The sequence below is a fragment of the Dryas octopetala genome, chromosome 4 (genome assembly GCF_963921425.1).
Source record: "Dryas octopetala chromosome 4, drDryOcto1.1, whole genome shotgun sequence".
In the NCBI taxonomy this organism is placed as follows: domain Eukaryota; kingdom Viridiplantae; phylum Streptophyta; class Magnoliopsida; order Rosales; family Rosaceae; genus Dryas; species Dryas octopetala.
Window position 1 is genome coordinate 10,183,872 of NC_141369.1, and position 23,824 is coordinate 10,207,695.

At 34.2% G+C, this 23,824-nt stretch overlaps 1 protein-coding gene and 1 pseudogene across 3 annotated transcripts; one reads left to right on the forward strand and one right to left on the reverse strand.

The window, feature by feature from the left end:
- Window positions 1-7,866: 7,866 nt before the first annotated feature.
- Window positions 7,867-9,376, reverse strand: LOC147286677 (ATP-dependent Clp protease proteolytic subunit 5, chloroplastic-like; annotated as a pseudogene). Its single transcript, XR_015121793.1, has 4 exons — window positions 9,254-9,376; window positions 9,076-9,172; window positions 8,829-8,873; window positions 7,867-8,083 (listed from the first exon to the last, which is right to left on the reverse strand). The product of XR_015121793.1 is annotated as an ATP-dependent Clp protease proteolytic subunit 5, chloroplastic-like (transcript).
- Window positions 9,377-16,323: 6,947 nt separating this feature from the next.
- Window positions 16,324-23,072, forward strand: LOC147286678 (nicotianamine aminotransferase 1-like). Of its 2 annotated transcripts, none has more exons than XM_086242130.1 (7): window positions 16,324-16,650; window positions 19,787-20,129; window positions 20,802-21,020; window positions 21,116-21,175; window positions 21,561-21,716; window positions 22,008-22,101; window positions 22,659-23,072. In XM_086242130.1, the coding sequence occupies exons 1-7, from the start codon at window positions 16,370-16,372 to the stop codon at window positions 22,775-22,777; spliced, it is 1,272 nt and encodes a 423-aa protein (XP_086098256.1). In that variant the 5' UTR covers window positions 16,324-16,369; the 3' UTR covers window positions 22,778-23,072. The 2 variants fall into 2 exon arrangements, with proteins under 2 accessions (XP_086098256.1, XP_086098257.1); XM_086242131.1 differs by having other exon boundaries at window positions 19,865-20,129.
- The last annotated feature ends 752 nt before the right edge of the window (window positions 23,073-23,824 follow it).

Genomic DNA, 23,824 nt, shown 5'->3' on the forward strand with positions numbered 1-23,824 from the left:
CAGAGTTAGGAGAAGACTACAAATATTGGGTTTGGACTTCTAATTAATTGATTATGGGGTGTTAGGCCTTGTATTAGGCTTCTGATTAGTGGTTTTGGGCTCAAATTTCTAATACAAATAGTGGGTTTGAAAAAATATTAAGGCGTAAAGTAACTTTTGGTTCATATAAGTCACGCTTTAGTTCTGTCATTTCAATTTCCAGGTTTGTAGGACTATATTTTTATTAGTGTCGTAATCAGATCTAATTCATCAAAATTGAGATAGAAAATACCGACGTGACACCACCTAATTGGCTTTGAAATAGACGATTTTGATTAATTAGACCTGATTACGATATTAATGAAAACACAATCCTCAAAAAATTCAAATTAAAATGACGAGACCAAAATAGACTTATCCTTAATATAGGGACCAAAAACATCTTTTAGCCAAATATTAAATATGATCACATTAAATTAGGGGCATTTTAGTAGTTTTTTTTTTTTTTTTGTCTTTTAGATATAACACCATTTTGATTACTTCATTGTAGAATAGGCCCAGTAAGTAAATAAATGTGTGTGAGATTATTTTTTTTCCACATCAAATAATGGTTTAAGCATAAATTTGTGAATATTTACAAAACCAATTTGAGCAATATTTAAATATCTATGATTTGAGACATTTATTACTCCTAATTTTAAATATTTTTATTGATGAAATTTCATGATTCATGCATCCAATGCAAAAAAACTTTGTTACCAATTATGAATATCAACATATAAACACTGAAATACAAAAAAATTAAACACCCAATATACATATAATATATCTATAATATAAATTTTTTTTAAAAAAAAAAGAACACAATAAGCCTTTACTTTGGAAAGCCTACTATAATTGTCATATAGATGATGATGGAAAGGGAAGGATAACTATACTTGGCTCAACGATAGATTCTATCAAAGTCAGCATGGATGTTCATGAAGAGTGTAAGACATACAATAGTCTTGAGGTTGCACAAATATTGGATCTCACATGACCCAAATAGACAGATTGAGCTCTTCAATCTTCTTTTCTACTAGCAAATGGAGGAGGGTGTATGTGAATGTATTTGAACATGAAATGTTCTTTAGAGATATCATCTTGGCACTTTCTACCGAGTGTACTCACTTGAACTTGTAAACTTGTGAAAGTAATCTTGTGTGCATACCGTTTGTTAGAGAATGTGGAACTTGTCCTTATATATGTGTTTTAAAAGGGAAGGGTGCCTCACCAAACCGTTATAGATATCCATACACTAGATCATGACCATACACTGAAATTGAGAAGAAGTACGGGAAAATAATGAAGATCGATAATGATGGAAGCTTTGAGGGAAACAAAAAAGTCAAAGGAGCTAAAGTAAAAAAAGGAAGTGCGAGAGGCTAATTTGGTAGTGCATGTACTTATAGCAACGATAAGCTTCGCAGCAGGAATTGACATGCCTGATAGTTATGAAAATAAGGAAGGACCACATAAGGGTTTCGTAGTTCAAGCTAGAAATGTAGCTTTCAAATCATTTGTCGTAACAAATACTCTGGTCTTTATTATATCGTGTTACTCTATCTTCATGCACCTATATATTATAAACACAAATAAGGAAGAGCTATATGAAACTCTTGAGAAGCTCGTAGCAATGACTATGAGCTCCTTGTTTTTTATGGTGACTTCTTTCATTTGCGGTACATATGCGGTATTAGGTGACCCTTCTTCAGAATTTTGTTGTGCTGGTTGTTCTTCTTATCAGCAATTTCTTCATTTCCTCAGTTCTTTACTTATTTTTTCAAAGTTTCCTTGGTTTTCGAAGTTGAAATTAAAGCCTACATATGGTTTTATGATGATTTTGGTGAACCATCCGAAAATGCACTTAGTTGGCCAAGAGTAAGAATGAGCTTGTTTTCTCGTTATGTTAATTTATTTATTTTTTGGTTGAATTATCCGATTATTCACTTATTTGACCAAGAGTAAGAATGAACTACTTTTCTCGTTATCTTAAATTTCAGTTTTAGATATTTTATGGTTATTCTATCATAATTATTTTGTTAAGATTGCAATAGTATTTAACTAAGGTTCAAAGATTTTATCATATGTGTTTGAACCATGAATTTCAGAGGGTCTAAATTGAACCCAAAGGAAATGCAAGCCCAAGTCCAATAACTCAAAGTCAAGGCCCATGTGGGATGTCTATGGCGAATAAGAAATGCTTTGGCGAAAGAGTTTCTTTTCGGCTATACTAAGCCGAGAAGATTTTGAGATATAGGCTAGTAATGCAATGACACGTGGACTCATAAAGCTGTCAAAAGCTGGGTAGCAGCTGTCACAAGGGATAAGTATCAGAATCCTAGGTTGCTCATGACCATAAACGTGGCAATAATCCAAAGGAAGGCTGCCTAGGGTTTCAAAGTCTTGATCTAAGTATAAATACCAAGCTACCGCAAAAGTAACGACTCTCTTCAACAACACACACAAAAAAACCAAATCCTTTTTTTTGAAAATTCTCTGCAAGATGATTTGATCATTCACTTTGTCTGCTTTCTATTGCTGTTAAAGCCTTGATCTTATTTCCTTTATTGCAACTTCGCTTGTTATTGCACATTTAATAGTTTATTTATTACTCTCATTTATTTCTTGAATTTAAAAATTCCTTCATTTGAAAATTAATCAAGGAAGCATTTACTTTCTCAATCATTGAGTGTTTATTATTAGTCTATTTTCATTTTTTTTTCCTGAATTTTGTGATCTTTATTTATGGCTTGTGATTCCAATTGACATCGTTGTCAGATCTAGATCTCCATAATATTTAGTTTACTTACTCATTTTATTTCATTTACCAAAAACAACATGAACACGTCTAGACTTAGACAAAGGCTTTTAGTATCTAAAGTTCTGAAATGCCCAGACATAGAAAAGAACCAACCGCCATCGTTTGATCCCCTTTTATTTTTATTTTATTTCATCATATTTTAATTATTTTTGTAATCGTTTCAAGTACGATCCATTACTTAGTGGCACGCCCTTCTCACACAAATAAATCAATGTTTTGGATCACATCTAAAGCCCAACCCATGAGCGAAGCATTTTTTACCATAACATAAATTGGTACGCCCGATGGATTTGTGCTAAAGCTTTTGAGTTTTTTGAACCTCAAATTTACTTTTATCTTTCTTTCATTTTCTTTTCGCACAACTTTGTAGTATTGTTTTCCATTTTTTTGTTTTTCCATCTTTTAGTTTATGGTTGAAACCCGTAGACAATTTGCATTGAGACTTGCATAAGAGAATAATGAGCAAAGAGTGACTTTTGAATCTCAAGACATGGCGGACGGACAAGGACCTTTCGATATCTTGGGACCCTTGGAATTGAATCAAATTGATGCTCAGGGCATGATTAACCTTGACGAATAAGTCCCTAGCGAAGATCTGAGCCAACAAATGAACAAAGTGCATGCAACAAACATTCTCTCGCATTGAAGAAGGACTCAATGGTGGCTTTGATGGAGTGAATGCTGGTATTCGTGAGCTAAGGCAGATGATCAAAAACACGCAGAATGCAATCGTTCAAGCTATACGAGACCAAAGCTTGGGGTGAAGGCAAGATAAGCCAACCGAGCGAGTGGTGCTAGAAGTTGCGGCATTCATAAGCAGCACCAGTCAGGGGTGAAGGTGTGATTCAAGCTGTACTTCCTCAAGTGCAACCGCATAAGGAAGCCAATGCTGCCCAACCTCAAAGTGGAGTGCCAGAAAGCAATGCTTTCGGAGCAAATAGAGTGAATGGAAAATGTGTATGGGCAGAGGCAGCAGGCGAGGAATAATGGCAAAATGGCCACGAATATGGGAATGTCGTCAAGCGAATGGTTGAGAATGAGAACCATTTCGCTGGCCAGCAAGCCCAATTCCTGAAAATAGTTCACTACAACAAAAAACCTTTTCCATGAGTTAGATGTTTAGAATGTTTTTTGTATGATAAGTTTAATCGATAAGGTGGCAACTATCGATGATGTCTGGAAGGTGGGGGATTTAGTTGATTGGTGGAAGGATGGTTGTTATTAATCTGGAAAAGTAACAGAAGTATTAGCCACAGAGATCCAGCTGCAATTATCCTTGTGGTGAAGGATCACCCCATGAAGTTTCTTGCAAGGAGACCTGCCCCCGTGTCTCCAGAATGTGGTTGGACAGTACCTACAGCCACATGTTGAATAATTGAATGAACTTGTTAACAAAATAAATAGATAAATACCTCTTTTCATTGTCTAACACATCCTCAATTTCTTGATAATCATCATCATGGTAGGAACCCTCATCTGTGTGTGTGTGAGAGAGTGAGAGAGAGAGAGAGAGAGAGAGAGAGAGAGAGAGAGAGAGCACTACAACAAAAAACCCTTTCTATGACGTTTGAAAAACGTCATGGAAGGGTTTTCATGGCGTTTTTCAGGCGCCTCAAACCATGTCCTAGATACCGGTGCCATGGAAAGGGTAACAGTTTTCATGACGTTGAAAAATTGTCATCCTTCCACACTTTTTATGACATTTGATTTGTGTCATGTAAAGTCTTTCCATGGCGTTATTGAATTGTCATTGAAAATGGTTAACTTTAGATGACTTTTAATAAATGTCATCTAAAGAGTTTACATGGCATGGCTTAAACGCGATTGAAAGGTTACAATTATATGGCGTTTGATCAGAGTCATGAAAAACCTTTCCATGGCATTATCCCAATGTCATTTAAAATGGCTAACTTTAGATGACTTTCAGTAGCCGTCATCTAATTGTGTTTACATGGCATGATTCAAACGCTATTGAAAGGGTTGGGCTTACTACGACACCTGAAAAATGCCATGTTAAAGTGTTTCAATGACGTGTTTTAAACGTCATGAAAAGCCTTTCTATGGCATTGTTTATATTGCCATTGAAAAACTTTAACATTAGATGACCTAGATCATTTATGTATGGCATGTTTGAAATGCCATTGCTTTTGGTGACTTTACAGGGATGCCATGGAATATTGGGTGTATTTGAAAAAATAATGATAATACTAATCAATTTTGATCAAATGCATGTATTATGGCAATCTAAAGCTAAACCAATAAGAATGACAACACCAAATTAGAATTCACATTAAAGTCAACCAAATTGTTCAAGGCTTTCCACCATTACAACAAAAGGATAATTATATGGTAATGAAATCCTAATACACATAATGAAATGTTGTTTAATACATTGTTTCTAGCTAGTACATACACCACTAGAAACTTAAAATACTGTCCAAAAAAGCACATGTATATAACCTCAAAAGCCAACCTATTAGTGGTAATTTGAGTGAGGATGATTCTGTCCAAAAAGCAACACTACTTGTGAAGGTCATTCCTAATTCCACTATTTGCTTCTTGATCTGCAGTGACAATGATAATAAGTGTGAGCAGATAGGCTTTTGGATGAAAAAAATCATGCACATCAAGTCATTAGCCATATCTATGTATGTATGTATGTATGAAGAGCTAAATCCCCAGTTGATATAAACTCATCAAACTCAAGGCAAAGCTTTAATTAATCAAAGCTAGCAAATACAAGGATGTTGCAGACATAAATTATGAGGTTGGAGTGCCAACAAAACAGATAAATTTGGGACTTCCTAGGCCTAGAGTCCATTCTCAATTCTCAACTAACCACTAGAGATAAGCACTTTGAGATGAGGCAACGCACAACTAAATTCTCAACTCTCAGAACAGAAACATTTGGGACATGTATTGGTCAAATAATAAAACTTGTATTGGTCAAAAATTAATATTCTTTCAATCCTTAATTCATTAGAAAACAAACACACCAAAAAAAGCTATAAGAACAAAAAAATTTACCATTCATTGCTAGATTTGCAATAGCACATTAGGGGGAGAGCATGTAAGACCAGAGTACCGGACCCATCTCAAATAATAAAACTTGTATTGGTCAGAAATTAATACTCTTTCAATCCTTAATTCATTAGAAAACAGACACACCAAAAAAAGCCATAAGAACAAAAAATTTTACCATTCATTGCTAGATTTGCAATTGCACATTAGGGGGAGAGCATGTAAGACCACCAGTTTCTACAATTTTGTCCTGATTTGCTTTTGCACATTAGGGGGAGAGCATGTATTACTACTTGCTGATGCAGCTGGCTTTAAAAAAATACTGATACTACATAGTGCTTTATACTGATACAGTGATACTAAGTTGTTCTTTATTCAGATATAGAGTTAGAGCTTTATTCAACATGGCACAATAGCAAGAGTTTTAAATATAGAAAGTGAGCTTTGTTCAACATATAGCACAATATCGTAACCCAATCAGACATATTTATAAGTCACATGTTAGACAATAATCATTGAGTCCAAATCTCACCTTTTTGGTCGCTAGCTTGCCATACTTGTCTTTTAATAAGGATTACTTAATACCTGCACTAGTTGGACTGTAATATAATATACACTTTTAACTTTCATATAGCCAGCATTCCAACTCAATTCTAAACCTTTGTCCCAAGCAATTGATATTGTCTACACAAGTCCTCTTCTTCCAAAATAATTGGGATTCTCAATGTGGATTACTCTTGGCCACTAGCCAAAACCCCAGCAGCATCTTCAACAATCATTATATTTATAGAAAAATAATTGGAAGACAACAAAAAACACTTGTCATTAATTACACAATTTATCTTCTTTTTTTTCCCAATAACTAGGATGGATCCTTTGGTAATGAGTATAATATTTTACAAATCAAATGCTCTCCTACTCAATATTATAACTACATATATGAGACATCTGCACTTTGGCAATTATTCCCCAGTCTCTCCATATGAAGTATTTTTTTTAGGAAAACAAAAACAAAAAAAAGAGAAGGAAGATGAGGCATTGTGCCACAGGTAAATTATCCTATGGGATTTGCCAAGCTTAAACAAATAATTATAACATGAAGATGGGACAATGATTTGAGAACTTCAGAATAAGCATGTGATACAACAGTATAGTGTAAGGAAAATGAACAAGGTAATGAAATACAATCACATTCAGCAGCAAGATTGGCTATACATAAAAAACCGCATGGTTTTTAAGCCATCCTTTGTAGTTAAGAATTCTAATTTTATGCATATAAAAATTACAATTCCTACTGCAGAAAAATAAGCAATGAAAGTGAGAACAACTAAAAACAAAAGCAGAAAAAAATGAGGATATAATTGGAACACGATTCCCAACAATATACTTATGAATTCTACATCCAGCGTACCTCATCAGCTTCAAAACTTAGTTGCAATAATTGGCTGTGTAGTGTTGCTATGTCTCCTTCAAGTTTCTCTTTCCGATGTGCCTCATCTTCCAGCATCTTGCGAAGCTTTAAGATCTTCCAGCTGCCTAGCACATCAAAAGCATTGATCTATGTAACACCAGCAAGATGTCAATTCATTAAATGAGATAAGAACTATTAATTAATTGAAAAGCAAATATATATCGATTAATGGTGAGTGGTGATAAACATTGTTTTGGATGCCAACATTAACAAAAAGTAAGAATTATTGCCATCAACAAACACCTCTTTCAGATTCTAAATACATATCCATTCAGTAATACAATATTAACAAATTACAGTCTTACAAGTATTAGGCAAATGAAATCTTTCACAAAATAAGTAACACTTCAAGCTTAAATTTGCCTCAATCTCATGCAGCCACAAGAATAATGAAAACACCACCCTTCAAATTTTATAAAAAATGGGAGAAAAACCCAATGAAGAATAGAAATTTTAGCTGTCCCACACACAAAGAAAAGAAAAAGAGGGATAGAAATTAAACAAAAGTTTAAGTAAATCAAGTCAAAAGTATCTAGGAGGTAGGAAAAGAGATATGGTTCGAATAAATTTGCATTACCAACACTGGTACCTTATATCTATGTAAGTTAACACCAAACACATATAGACACACACTTGGAAGACCTGTTAATAGTAACAGGGGAAGAGAAGGCATGTACTTAGCTGCTAGTCTAACACATACAGTGGAGACATTAGGTCGGATATGCCTATAGTGTCAAAGATAGCCATACCTAAGCAGATAAAAAATAAGTCAGTCAGTAATCAGCAACAACTGCTGTTGATGCTCAAAAATGGTAGAGCAGTCAACGTCGAGTCGAACCACGTAGGCCCGTTGACCCGCCACTGAGAGGATGACACGTCGAAGTGGGGCAGGAACGGGTAGCTAGTCCGACTGGTGAGTAATGAGAGAGAATGATATCCAAAGCACCCTGCGCAAGTACACAAAAGTGAGCGGGAAGGGCACCGGTGTGGTGCCGGCCAAAGCTCCTCCGACGCTCAAGTCAGTGTTCAGAGAGATCTAAGAGCAGAGTGAGTGAATAGTATAATAATGATTGAATCGCCCCCTTTGTGACAAGAAGGTACCTCTTTTATAGTACCTTTGGAAGAGTGTCAACCAATCCGGTGATGACACGTGTCCCTTGTGATGACTTGCACTGTAGGAGCGCCACGTATCACCGGTCTCGAGGATCCGAGTGAGTTGACACGGGTCGGGGCCTAGGAGGCTGGAGCTTAGGAGGCCGGAGCCTATGGGGCCGGAGCTTAGGAGGCCGGAGCCTATGGGGCCGAAGCCTAGAAGGTCAAGGCCTAGGGGGCCGGAGCCTAGCGGGGGCTTAGCTTTTGGGTCTAGGCCCAAACGACATGATGTTAAGCCTTGTGTGACTTGTCGTTATGCCCAGATGATTAATCATACGAACAACTGCCTTATGAAAAAAAAATGGTAAAAATAGCAAGACAGTTTCCTAGGATCGATTATACCAGCAGTAACAGATCCTCTTGGTAAATTTACATACATGACATTATCTTGTTAAGAAATCAAAAGACACACAAACTGATCAATTAATTGCACAATTGTCTTTACCTTACCAAAAATCATTGCAAGACGCATGCATGAGAGAGAGAGAGAGAGAGAGAGAGAGAGAGAGAGAGAAAGCGACAGACAGACAAACAAACAAAGACTGGAAACCAGAAACAAGAATAAAATACTATAAAAATAACACCTAACAGACCTTCTTAGGATCAACAACATCAAGGTAAAGAAGTTGAGCAACAATTATATTTGTCATGTCATCATCAAGAGCTCCCCCACAACGTATTATGCTCTGAGAGTCAAAATAACAACAAAACCATGAGTTAAAAGATAGTAACTAGAAGTGCAGAACTCACCTAAGCTACCACCGTACATGATGGAAAAGTTGACTAATAACACTTTGAAAGCGTTCTTGCACCATTGGGGGTGGCCCTTGTCCCTGTGCATATGCAGGAAAGTATGGCGGAGATGAAAATTGCAAATCATCCCTAAAACATCATATTCAAAATGACATAATAAAAATAAATTAACTTGAATTTATCCAAGATAAAACTAATCATGCAGGCATGAATCAAATCCAAACCCACATTATGGACCAAATTCCTGGACGAGAACTCCTATCTGGTGCCCAAAATTCACTAGAGTAGACAGCTTTCACTGGAGAACTCGGGAGGTTTTTGCCATTCCCAGCTAACTTTTTCAATTTCCTGCAAAACATAAAAAACTTAATTTTCTATCTGACACCAATAAAATGGAAAGAAAGCTATAAGTTTTCCTTTATCTTGTGGTAACCTTAGCTAAAAATTTCATGAATAAAGTAGAGATACAAAATGTACATAATTGGGTAAATGTTTTAATCCCAGATGTTTGGAAACTCAAAGCATGACCTCTTAATTGAGCTTAGCTGAAGAAGTTCCCCAACTTTTAAATAAACATTACAACACTGAAGACCAAACATACAAATATAACTCATAGTATCACTTTCATTATGCCCATCATTTTTGTCAGCAATTAATTGAAATTTTGAGTTTGCAGTTATTTTTTCGGATTATGAAGTATGAAATTTCTTATCTTGGCCAATCAAAACAGCTCTATTAATATTAGAAATTTGAGATTTACTAAATAATGAAGATAAAAAATTCAAAACTCAAAATTAAAAATGAATTCACATTCTCGCAAAACCAAACATCAAAGTTAAAAAGAAAATATAGAGATTGAGGTTGAGGTTGGTGAGAAAGTACCTGGAAGGAAAGCGTTGGAGACAAGAGCTAGGGTTGGGGGTGAAGAGGAGGGAGTTGAATCTGAGAGACGATGCCGAAGTGGAAACGCAGGTTCGAGCCTTTGTTGTTTGGTTTAAGTATTGAAATTAAAATCGTTGGCTCCTTATTTGAAAAATAAAGCTCACGGCGGCAGTGTGCAGAGTGGAGTGTTAGAGCAAGCAACACCTTACCACCTTAAATTAATTTCCAGTCTAATATCTTCCAGCGCAAATCACATTTACTTTGCCCTCAATCCGGATTGGGCCATGCTGAAACTAAGTAATCCAAATTTGGTTTAGTGTGTGGCTGAGTCTGAAGGTAGGTGAGGCTCGTATTTCAACAAAAATTTTCATTCCCGCTCGTTGGAGCCAAATATTTTGGCTGAAATTTTTTTCAATTCACCAAATTTTTCTATGGTGTTGAAAGAGTGCCCTGAATTCAAGTATCCATGGCAGTGTTCCTTTTGCCATTAATTTTATGACATTTATGAGCTGTGGTCATGGTTTAGTTAGAGCATCCATGACATTGAAAAAAAGCCATTCCATTTTTAATTTTTGATGGCGTAGTATCCACGTCATTGTTTCATTATTCAATGACGTTTTTGCTTAATTGTCATAATTAACAACTTATACATTGCATTCCATGGCGTTTTAAAACAAACTGCCATAATAATATCTTTTCATGACATTAATTTTTAAAACGCCATTAATTAAATGTCATAAAAAGTCAATTTTGTTGTAGTGGTTGAAGTTGAGAATATGATGCAAGCTTTTGTGGCCAACCAAGGGCGAAGACCAAGGCCCACCTACCAGCTTCCTTTCCTACAAAAAATTGCTAACCTTGATTACCCAAGGGCATTCTGTTTGCCTGAGTTGACCCTTTATTCTGGCTCCGAGATATTTTCTACTTTGGGGCACATTGGGAGATTCACAGCTTAATGTGGCGAGTATATGAGAGATAAAACCTTGAAGATGAGATGAGGATCTTCGTCAATTCCTTGACTGGAAATGCTTTCACCTGGTTCAACAATTTGAGGCCAAACTTGACCAAAATAAAAACAACCGGAGGGAATAGAGAGACATAATTTGTGACTTGCCATGTTATTAATTTGTGACTTGTCATGTCGTTGGGAATAATTAATAAGCTATTGGAAATTCTTTTTTAAAAACGACCAGAATTTTGTTTCGAAAAAAAGTTGTTATCAATCATAATATTTCTGATACCAAAATGTATTTATGACGAATATAATTAGTTGAAATTATGCATTTTTGATGATAAAAGGTTGTCAGAAGATACAAAAGACTTAAAACTTAATTTATCAAATTCAAAAACTAAAAAATTAGAAATTAAAAAGTTTTGAAAAAAAAGGTTAGAACTTCAGATCCCCCACCCCAAACCCAGTTACCAGCCCCCCACAGACAGCTCATCTTCCGGGCCAACCACCGCGCCCCACCAACCCAGTCGCCAACTTGCCTCCTTTCTCTCTCTCTCTCTCTCTCTCTCTATGTTTCTCTCTCCATCTCCTTCCCTTTCTCCTTTTCTTTCTCTTTCGTCTCTGCCCAGATGGGTGACTTACTCGAAGGCCAACAACTTCTAGGCCGGTGACTTATGCAATCAGCGACTTACCCGAAGGCCAGCGAGTGTGGATTTTGACTTGGTTTGGATATGGGCAAAGACGATAGCGAAAGAGAAGGATAGAGGAGAAGAAAGAGGGGAAGATAGAGAGAATGATGGGGAAAGAGAGATAGAGAGATAGAGAGAAATAGGGGAGGCTGGCCTGTGGCTGGGAGGGGTGAGGTGTTGTGCCAGAAAGAGGAGCCATCGGTGGTGGGGCCGGAAACTGAGTGGGTGGGGTGGGGTTTTTCTATTTTATTATAAAGTCTTTCTTTTTTCTTTTTAAATTTTAGTTTTTTTTTATAATTTGTGTAAAATACTTTTTTAAATGAAGTGTTTTTTTAACTTAACTCATGGGCAAAATGGGAATCTACCTTTTTTATTAATTGTTTATCCACATGGCATCTTAAATAATATTAAAAGGGCTCATTCATGCCACTTGGGGGGCCACATCAACTTTTTTAACGGAGTTTTTGATGAAATAGTGTGAACTGAAAGAGTTTGTAAAGTTTAGAAGCAAAATGAGAATATCAAAGTTTAAGGAAGCAAAGTGAGAAAAATTCTTACTTTGAGTGGGCATTGCTGCAAATAAATAATAATAGAGACAAAAAGAAAATGACGTACGTACTTCAAAACTTGTATAAAAGAAAAATGTGATTTATCTAAATATTATGTGAATAATATTAATAGAAATTGGTTCCATTTGTCCATACAAATATGTGTCATCCACCTAATAAAGAAAAGTGTGTCATCCACCCTTTTCCTCAACCAGCGACTCATCCTCATATATCCCATACTCTATTTTCCTTCATTTTCTTCTCTCCCTTTCCCTCTCTCTTTCTCTTCTTCACAAATCACAAGAGATTAATGCCGACCTCCATATATGAGTCTAGCGACCTTCGATCAAAAAGCTAGCATGATTACGCATGTCATTCTCGATGTCATATGTACATAAGGAGGTAAAAAGGAGTGAGGGCATCTTTATTTGTTTTATAAATATTTCATATTTTATACTTTGTATTTGTCAATGAAAAACTTGTTTTCCGCCTCTAAATTTCATTTAAGAGACTATCTTAATAATATGTTGAATAATTATTTAAAAGTTTATTTTGAAATATCTCAAATAATTATTTGGTAAGTTTTGTAACTCACCACATATGTTTTTTGCTTATCAACTAGTATTCAGAAAATTTTTTCTTTTAATTTAAGTAAATTATGTTGTGCATAATATCCATGCTGATCCTAAGCAAAAATAAAATTAATGAAGAACATATAACAATAATAATAGAGATCTACCACATATAACAATAATAATGATAGTTTGCTATACACGAAGTAAAAGCAAAAGCCTTTTTGATCTTCTGCTACTCGATCCTTCATGCCACATATAGCTCGCGATGGAAATAAGCAGCCATATTGCATGCAAGACCTGCCACCATGTTGTAGCCGGTCTCCCACATCACATGGATGTTGGGCTTGCTGTAAAAGATTTGAGGAGATTGATGTTATAAAAATATACTGAAATAGTCCATTGGTTTTTGTTGTTTCTTTTTATATTTAATTGTTTTACTTGTTAGATTCGATTGTATTTGTAGCTGTTTTAGATTTAGTTACAATTGAAATTTGTAAATAATTTTATTTTGTGAAATAGTTTCATTTTGACTTATAATTGCATGTTTTGTATAGAACTGTAGTGTTAGTTTCATTTCTTTTCACTTGCAATTATTTAATTGTTCAGTTTCAGTTTTAGTTACAATTTGAAGATTTAAAGATTTCAAAATTAAAAGATTTGAAATTTAGTTTCAATCGTAATTGAGAAATTACCTAGTCCTCTGTAACTGTGTGATTAAATTTTTAGCAATGTGACGTTTGTATATTTAGTTATAGTTTCACATTATAGTTTCAATTAATATTTTGTTTCAATTTTAGTTATAATTTGATTATTGTGAATATTTGAATATTTTTTAATCGATTTCAGTTTTAGTGATTTTTCAATTTCAATTTCATTAGTTAGTTTTTGTTTCAATGGTCAATTTTAGTTTTAGTGATTGATTTTAGTATAAGTTGTAGTGATTGATTTCAATTGAATTCATGTTTAATTACAATTTCACATTTCAGTTTTGGTGAATATTATATTTCAATTTAGTTACAATTTGAATATTCAGTTTCATTAAATATTCAATTTCAGTGTCATGTTTAGTTATAGTTTCACTAAATAAAAAATAAAAAATTCAAAAATACACAAATAATGAGAAAGCTAGTAGTAAGGTACGTTGCAAGCCACCTAGCGTGAGCACAAGAGGAGGAAAAATTATTAGGTGTAACCGATACACCGACACATAGTGTAATCAATCTAACGTGTAAGAGTATTATTGGACGATATATTTATATTAATAGGGTATAGTATTAATAACATCCACCCATATTATAACACGTTGGATTGGTTACACCACTTGCTGGTATATCAGTTACACAAAAGAATTTTTCAAGAGGAGGAGGCAGTACTGGACTTGTGTGAGTGTGGCCCAGAGCAAGAGGGAGGATGAGCAATTGATGCATGAGCCATTAGAAGGGGTAAAAAAGGAACTACAAGTGCTAAGGGGTTTTGTGAGAGTTTCTAAAATACGAGGGGATGCTACAAATTTTGTATGTAACTTGGGGGTTTTAGACTTAGGCACTAATATTTTTTTAAATCAAATTGTCCATTTAGTTACTCATTAAATTAACAATAAAAATTTAAAATAAACAAGCTGCGTTTTTAAACACTAAACAACTAATTTATTAAAAAAGAGAAATTAAAATTACAACAAAAAGATGTCCTAAAAAGTATTATTTTTTTTCTATGAATTTATATGTACAAAAGAAAAAAGCAATTAGCAAGCATGAAGCGCATGCCAAGACATTAATTTTGATATATCGAAGTGGTAACCAATTATTCATTGTCAATTAAAAATTTAATACTAAATATTAGATTTCATAAGAACATTTTCGTAATAAAAACCAAACAAGTGTAAGTCGACGAACCAGTCATTTTAAATGTCAATTTAAAAGCCTATGGCCCTATGGCTAAGTTTTTGTAACTCACCACATATGTTTTTCGCTTGTCAACTAGTACCCAGTAAATTTGTTCTTTTAATTTAAGTAAATTATGTTGTGCATAATATCCATATAGATCTTAAGCAAAAATAAAATTAATGAAGAACATATAACAATAATAATATATAGAAATCTGCCACATATAACAATAGTAATAACATATAACAATAAGAAATAATTAGGTTTGAGTTCTTTAAAAAAACAATTTTTAGATGAAGACCGGAGGTGTTTAAAAATTTATAAGAAAATCATTTTAATTCATAATAAAGTTCTTCACCGATTTGAAGAGTATTTCCTCTCCTAGAGTGTAGAATGGGCTTCCGCCCAAAATTCCGGAGTTAAAACCTATCATAAAGCCGTCAAAGAAGAAAAATAAAATGACTTGATTAAAAATTTTAAATCACTACCGGTCTTAGTCTAAATAAGACTCATAAAATGAACTGTACATCTAAGTCTCCCTAACAATAATTAATAACCATAGCTTACTGTACACGAAGTACAAGCAAAATCATTTTTGCTTTTCTGCTTCTCGATCCCTCATGCCACATGCATATAGCTTGCTGCGGGAATAAGCTGCCATATTGTAAGACCTGCCACCACGTTGTAGCCTGTCTCCCACATCACGTGGATGTTGGGCTTGCGGTAAGAGAATATTTGAGGAGATTGATGCTATGAAAGATATACGGAAACAGTCCATATATTGGTTTTTGTTGTTGTTTTTTATATTTAGTTGTTTTACTATGGGGATTGGGGGATGCTTGGGCCAAAAACAGGGGGAAAAAAGGAACTGCAAGTACTATGGGGTTTTGTTAGAGTTTCTAAAAGGTTGGGGCTGCTGCAAATTTTTTTTATGTAAGTTGGGGGGTTTAAAATTAGGCACTGATATTTTTTTTAATCAAATTGTCCATTTAATTAGTTACTCATTAAATTAACAATAAAAATTTAAAATAAACAAGCTGCGTTTTTAAACACTAAACAACTAATTTATTAAAAAATTAAAATTACAACAAAAAGATGTCCTAAAAAGTATTATTATTTTTTTTCTATGAATTTATATGTGGAATAGAAAAAAGCAATTAGCGAAGCATGCCAAGAGACTAATTTTGATAAATCGAAGTAGTAAATACCGGACTCACAACCAATTAATTAGTCATTTTCAATTAAAAATTTAATAATAAATATTAGATTTCCTAACAACATTTTCGTAACAAAAACCAAACAAGTGCAGGTCCACGAACCAGTCATTTGAAATGTCAATGTAGCAGCCTATAGGTAAGAATATTAATGATATATTATATTAGAAATTAATAAATACTAATTTATTATTTATGTACAAGTCAGTGAACTAGTCATTGAAAAAGATTGAATGAGATGCAACGTAAAGTTTCCACATGTGGCAAGTGGATACATGTGAACACAAATATATATATATATATATATATATATATATATAAAGATGCGGGCGGTAGAGGAGATAAAATACTGAGGACCTCTCCCACTCAACCCCACAAGGAAAGGAAATGGAGCACGGCTCGAAGTGTAGGTGGAACTTTGAGAATAAGGAGAATAATGGAGAGGTCAAAACGACGTCGGATATGACAATCCGAGGAGTCCTCACCGGGATAATGCAAAACCTCAACAAAGAAGATGACAGGCCTATCATTCCTCTTGGCCACGGTGACCCCTCGGCGTTCCAGTGCTTTCGGACGAGTGCTGTAGCCGAAGACGCCATTGTTGACGCGCTTCGCTCCGCCAAGTACAACTGTTATACTCCCGCAGCTGGTATTCTACCCGCAAGGAGGTATGCATAACAATTGTTACTGTTAGTCAATATCAAACAATATTACTCTTGAAATTAGGATTTAAGTTTGAATTTTTGTGTTTTATGTTAATTTATGAATTTAATTGTGACATGTTATGTATGAGAGAGACGAAAGGTACGTTTATTAATATCATTTTATTGGATTTTTTTTAATAATTGTTGTTGCACAATGATAGTGGTTATTACTATTGTACAGTAATTATATTCTAAAACATGAAAAATAAATAAATACTCCTGAGCACACACTCAGCTCATTAAAGCAGACTAACCTATTACTGTGTTATTGTAGGTGGACCGAGCTATCATATTATTTTTTATTTTAACCATATAAAAAAACCCCCCTTTTTTTAGTTGAGGGCTAAAGTGATATATCAAGGAATTTTTTTTAGTAAATCAAATTCTACTACCAAACTACTAATATACTTGGTAATTAAGAAGAATATTTGAGATACTAACTTGACTTAAAAGATAATTCTTGCGCTTAAAACGCATTTGTGTAAATTAGGCCAACATTATTAGTGGTTAAGTCTGTTGTCCTTTTGACCAACATTATTAGTGGTCAAAACCGTAAAATATAATGGACAATGGTAGGAAAAAAAGGGGCAACTGCTCTTTTTTTTGTCAAAAATTAATTGGGAGCACTTTCAGATGCCCCATAGAATTTTCCGTCATACTTTACAAGACTTGTCACATATTATCCAAAATTTATTGGTATCTTATTTTTAGTGGGTTTGAAAAAATAATGTATAATATTAAACAATTTATCATACACAAATATTAGGTAATGTTGCTACAAATATTAAATTATGTCACATCTTTTTTTATAATATCTTATTACAAATAAAAAAAAGTTTGTGTCCTCACTATTTTTTGTCTATATCTTAGAATTTTTTTTTATCAACGACAACTTCTTTTCCATTCCTTTTGTCCCATGGCGCTGTTTTCTATTATTTTGTTTCTGTCCGTTTTTCTCATCTAATCAGAAAATTATTACAGAGTGCTGCTATTTGCACACTCAATTTTCTCTATTTACACACCCTCCCACTTAATTTGTGAATTTACAGATTTACCTCAATGTGAAAAGACACTGAAAGACAATTCATATTACACACCCCATCTCTCTTCTTTGTTCTCTGCTCCATCTCCAGGAAGACCCCGCACTGAGCCTTCTCCTCTTTCTGGCTTCTCTCTCTCTCTCTCTCTCTCTCTCTCTCTCTCTCTCTCTCTCTCTCTCAAGATTGGTGACCACCCCGGCCCTCCCAGCCCGGCCAGCCTCGCCATGCCCCACACCGAGCCTTCTCCTCTCTCTCTCTCTCTCTCTCTTTCATTTTTGATATTGTTTCAGTGTTATGTTAGTTTGGGTGTTCAGTGCTGCTATTTTATTATTTTTATTCTTTTATATTTTTTTTTTCCAATTATTAGGACTGAATAAATCTTATCGGGGTTTATCAAGCTAGGACTTAATATTGTTTTAGGTTTTTTTTTTTCATTTTTTTTTCTATTTTAAAGTAATTAGGATTTATGGTTGATTATTTTAGGGTGTAGAATGATTATTTTAGAGCTTAGAGTTTAGGGATTAGCTTTAGAATTTTCATTGAAAGGATGGATTGGATTCATTCCTAATACAAATGAGTGTAGCGATTTATTACAAATGAGTTGGTTAACAAAGCTCTAAGGCCCCGTTTAATTGGTTTGTAGAATTCATAAATGAATTCCTATGCATTTTACGGGAGAAGGGAATGTAGGATTTCTATTCCTATGTTTAGTAATTATGGGAAAGTAATCAAGAAATATTTTTTTATTTTTATTTTTCTCATGTTTGGGTTGTACAGGAATAGGAAACAAAAATAATTTAGTTTTCCAATTATACCCATATTTATTATATGAGGAAATTACAGATTTAGTCCAGTTATTTTATATCTAGTTCAATTTTGGTCCATAATCTTTTTTAAGTTCTGTTGTGGTCCACTAATTATTTCACTTGTTCAATAAAAGTCCATATTTGTTTTCTCAAATTTGGCCTGCCTTTTATCCTATCAAATCTTACCCAAATTCAGCAAACATATACTTGTTTTAAAGGTATACATTTTTTTTTACAACCATATAAAGATCATTCAAATTGGAGTTCTAAAACTCAAAATAATTGACCCCAAAGTAGGGTACCCGAAACTGTCAATTTTTTAAACTTCACCAAATCTTAATTTTCTTAGATTATAATACTTCAAATTTGTTTTTATGACTAAAAAATGATGAAATGTAACTTATATTTCAATTATAATTGAAGAAAACACAACTCAAAGGATTTAAAGTCACAAATCTGAACCTTTATTGAACAAATGAAACAATTAGTGGACCAAAACAGAACTTAAAAAAAAATAAATCGTGGACCAAATATGTAATTTCCTCTTATTATATATACTAAATAAAACGAATGCCAACACATTCTTATGGGCAGAATTGATATTTTTAATTATTAAAGGGGTACTAGTGTAATATGGTCTTGAAAAAAAATCATTAATGCTTTCCCATGAGAAGGGAAAACCAAACCGAAGCTAGCATGATGGTTTCATTTTCTCCCTTTTGGGGCATCACTTTCCATGAACCCTAAATTGTTTTCCATGCTTGCATTTACCACACATGAATGAAATTATTTTCTCATTTCCAAGCTTCTAGCATGCAAATTAAACAAATGGATCCTAAGGGTAATAAATGCACGAAAGTATCACACTCACACTGAAAAAGTACGACAAGTGCTACGAAACTATTTTATATTCTGTTCCATTTGCTTGAATAACTAATATAAAATTAAAAGTCAAGTAAAAATAAGTAGAGACAAAAAAAAAAAAAAAAAAATAGAGCTAGGATCTGGATCTGAAAGGATGACTTAATAAGCTTTTTCATTTTGATTTATTGCCCTTCCAAATCATAAATATATTCCTTAATGTACAACATTAATTTGTTCATGTCCATCCAGTCTTTATGTTCTTGCTTCTATATATAGAGCTAATTTGTTGTAGGGTCTTATAGTGTCATGTGTTTAATGCACTTCTAATTAACATTTTAAAACTTTAACTACTGCATACTAAATTGATGCTAGCTAGCTCAAATGTAACAGGGCAATTGCAGATTATCTGTCGCATGATCTCCCATACAGTTTATCACCAGATGATGTTTACGTTACATGTGGATGCAGACAAGCAATTGAAGTCTTATTATCAGCACTTGCTGCCCGTCCTGCTGCCAACATTCTGCTTCCGAGGCCTGGCTACCCTTTCTATGAAGTTCGGGCGGCCTGTTCCAATCTCGAGGTTCGACATTACGATCTTCTTCCTGAAAAAGGTTGGGAGGTTAATCTTGAAAGTGTTGAAGCACTTACAGATGAGAATACTGCTGCCATAGTCATCATCAATCCTGGAAATCCTTGTGGAAATGTATACGCACATCAACATTTGAAAAAGGTTTGCTTACTCAAACACCTACTTGTTTTCCTTTTCTTGCTAGTAATAATATATACAGCCTAGTAGAAGTGATTTAGGAAACTTTGTACAAATATAAGTATGTGGTCTTTGAAATTTGGGTTTCATTTTCCTTCTAATAAAATTTAGTTTGAAGTATATTTTTGTTTCAATTTTAGCTATTGGTTTATTGACGTTTGCAATTGGGTCCAAAAATCACATTTTATGTTAAATTAGTTACCGAAATGTGATTATATAGAGTCATTTTATGTCAAATTAGTTTTGGTCACTTGGAAGGTATTATAGTCATTTTATTGGGGGTTGGGGATTCCATCAATTTTAATAACCTTTCCTGCGATTGCACATGGAATTTCTGTTAATTATTTTGACGGAAATGTGATTTTAGACTCAATTGCAGACAATAATTAATCAGAATTACAAGGATATGATTGCAAAAAAATTTAACAAACATCAAAAGTGTAATAATGTCCAAACTATATAATTTCGCTTAAATCTAATGCTTAAGTACAATTTGTAATCTGAAAAATAAGCACAATAATGTAAAATGTGGAGTAGGAATTGTGCTTGTGTTAGTCTATAGGAACTTTCTGATCATTATCTTCTTGCCAATTATGGAGATCTTGGCTAAACAAGTTTGAGTTTGTTGAATTGTAGATTGCAGAGACAGCAAGGAAGCTTGGGATTCTTGTAATTACTGATGAAGTTTATGACCATCTTACTTTTGGAAGTACTCCATTTGTGCCAATGGGGACATATGGATCCATTGTGCCAGTTATTACACTTGGTTCTATATCAAAGAGATGGATTGTACCTGGGTGGCGACTTGGTTGGCTTGTGACATGTGATCCCAATGGCACCCTTAAAAATTCTGGGGTCCTCTCTCTCTCTCTCTCTCTCTCTCTCTCTATCTCAGACACACACACACAGTTACTCATATCTCTGTTCTTACTTTTGTTTTTTTCCCTCAGGTTATTGAGTGCATCACAAGTTGTCTGGGTGTATCATCCGATCCTACAGCCTTCATTCAGGTTTTGCAATTCAAGTTACTTTTGAACTTCACTGTTTACATTAATTAATGAACAATGCAGCACTTTTTCTTATACTTACTGCTACTAGATTTTCTATAATGGGATTGCTATAGCTAATTAGATACTAAACCTGATTTTGAACCATTATAACTTTGAGACATAATCTTAATTAATTACTTGGTTGGCTTGAGAAGGTATGGTAACCCTTTATTTTCCACCAGAAAAAAATTTCTTTCAATCTTCAATTTGAAAATGGCCCTAGAGATTTTTGTCTTAAAGAAAAAAGGAAGAGAAAAATACAGACATATATGTTGAAGGCAATGATCAGCATACTCGTTAATTTCTGTATTATATGATGAATTATACAATGTGGTTTATGTATCAGGGAGCAATTCCCCAAATTCTAGAGAAAACAAAGGAGGATTTCTTTTCAAAAATAGTTGACATACTAAGTGGTGCTGCCGACATATGTTTTGATAAACTCAAGGAAATCCCTTGCATTACTTGCCCAAGCAAACCAGAGGGTTCTATGTTTGTAATGGTAAGTGAATTACATATGTATCTTTGTGCCAGTTCTATAATGGTCAAATCTAAGTAAGGATTTAGCTAAAATTCCCTAGTCAAATTAATTACTTTGTTATTAATTGGACTATTACAATCCATACACACTAGCTTTGAATCAGAAGAAAACACATGTATTAATTTCAAATGATTCCTAGTATATATTATTCTATCTGTTTTATTTTTATTTTTATTTTTTTATATAACTAATTTCGCCTTACTGTCAAATCCAAATCCTTTCTTTTAAATCATTTCATCCAATCTTATGTAGGTGAAGCTAAACGTCTCATTACTGGATGACATTGGTGATGATATGGAGTTCTGCATCAAACTTGCCAAAGAGGAATCTGTCATATTACTACCTGGTATAGAAACAAGCTTTACAACCATCAAATTTGAAAAGCTGGATTTTGCTATTTCTTTATGCCAGATTATCAAAACCTCCAAGCTTAAAGGACGTACCCCCATCTGGCTGTTTGATATTAGTCCCCACCCCCTAATAAAGGAAATATCATGGTACCTGTGCTCAATGTTAATTTCTTTTATTTAAATATGCATTTGAAACTAGGAGGCCAGTGTTATATATGCATAACAGTAGGGAGTGAACCTGCACAGGTGGCCTAGTGGCAAAAGGACCAAGAGGCAAGTTGTAAACTCAAAGTCCTAAGTTTGAATCCTTACTGGCGCAAAAGCATTTAGATTTACCTAATACATGTGTGGTTTTTGAGACATTGCACGTATCAGAGATTTATCTTAAGGCTTTTGTACCCTATGAAGGACTGGGTTGTTGGGGTTTCCTTGTTACCCACAAAGAGTACAGTGGGAAGTGAAAAGTGATTACTCTGGCGGAGTTAGAACGGTTGTTAATTTTCCAAGTGATTAATTACCCTCTGATCTAATTGTTAGTTCACTTTTCTTCCAGGGTTGGCTATGGGGATGGAGAATTGGTTGCGCATAACCTTTGCTTGTGACCATTCAACTCTTGAAGATGGCCTTGGGAGGATAAAGGCCTTCTGCCAAAGGCATGCCACGAAACATTAGTAACCTGTGTTGGAAGTAAGATGGAGTATTTGGTGGTGATCAACAATTTGGCTTTGGATTTTTAAGAGTGATTATAATTTGGAATTACTTGTCAATCAAGTAAAATAAATAAAGTCCGCCCTCTATGATAAAAAATTAAGGGTCGTCGTCAGAGATAGCAACTTCGCGTTGTATCTCATGCAGCTTGTAGCTACTACTCTAGTGAATACTTGAAAACCTTGTATTACAAGTTATTTGACATCAACTTCTGTTGATCTCATCATATTATATAATTTTCTACTTGTGGTTGTTACTATATACCATTATTAATTGAAAAATAATACTTTTCTAGGATAGGTGTAGGTTCGATCCCGCCCAATATAGCAAGAAAAGCCAATGGTATCAGCCAGTACTACTGGCTGGTCGAAGGTGGAATGATGGGCTTGATTTTCTTTTTGGTAGAAGGGTTTTATATATGGTCTTTATTAGTAATTAATGTTGTTTTCATTTACAATTTGGTAATGATTTATCAAAATGAAATTAAAAATTGGTTGATTGATATTTTATGTAAAGAGAAAAATATTCTTTGATTTATATGTAAATTAAAGACCCTTACAACTAACACTAAAAAACTTGAAAATTAAAAAGACAAATAGTCAACAAAAGTCCCACCCCCTCCACCCAAATCGCGCAGACATCCAGGAGGATTGATGCTGATACATATCTTCCAAATCCAAGAGGGATACAAGCTAGCCAATAAAAGAACTCCAGAAATAGAAAATGAAAACTTGCCTCAAATTTACTTTGACAATGTAGGTTTCTGTTAGAAATTTAGAGGGTGTTTAGAACACTTGTAGCTAATGGCTTGTGTAAGCTTCTATTAGCTACTTATGCTTGATATGAGAAACTTGGGTGAAAAGTATTAGAGTGGAGTGGAGACCTTAGTTAGAAATAGGACAATTTTATTTAGAAGTAAATGAGGAATACAAGGCTTTAGTAGATGTCTAGGACAATAGGACTTAGGAGTAGTGGCTTTTAGTATTGCCTCTTGCTTGCACTTAGATATGG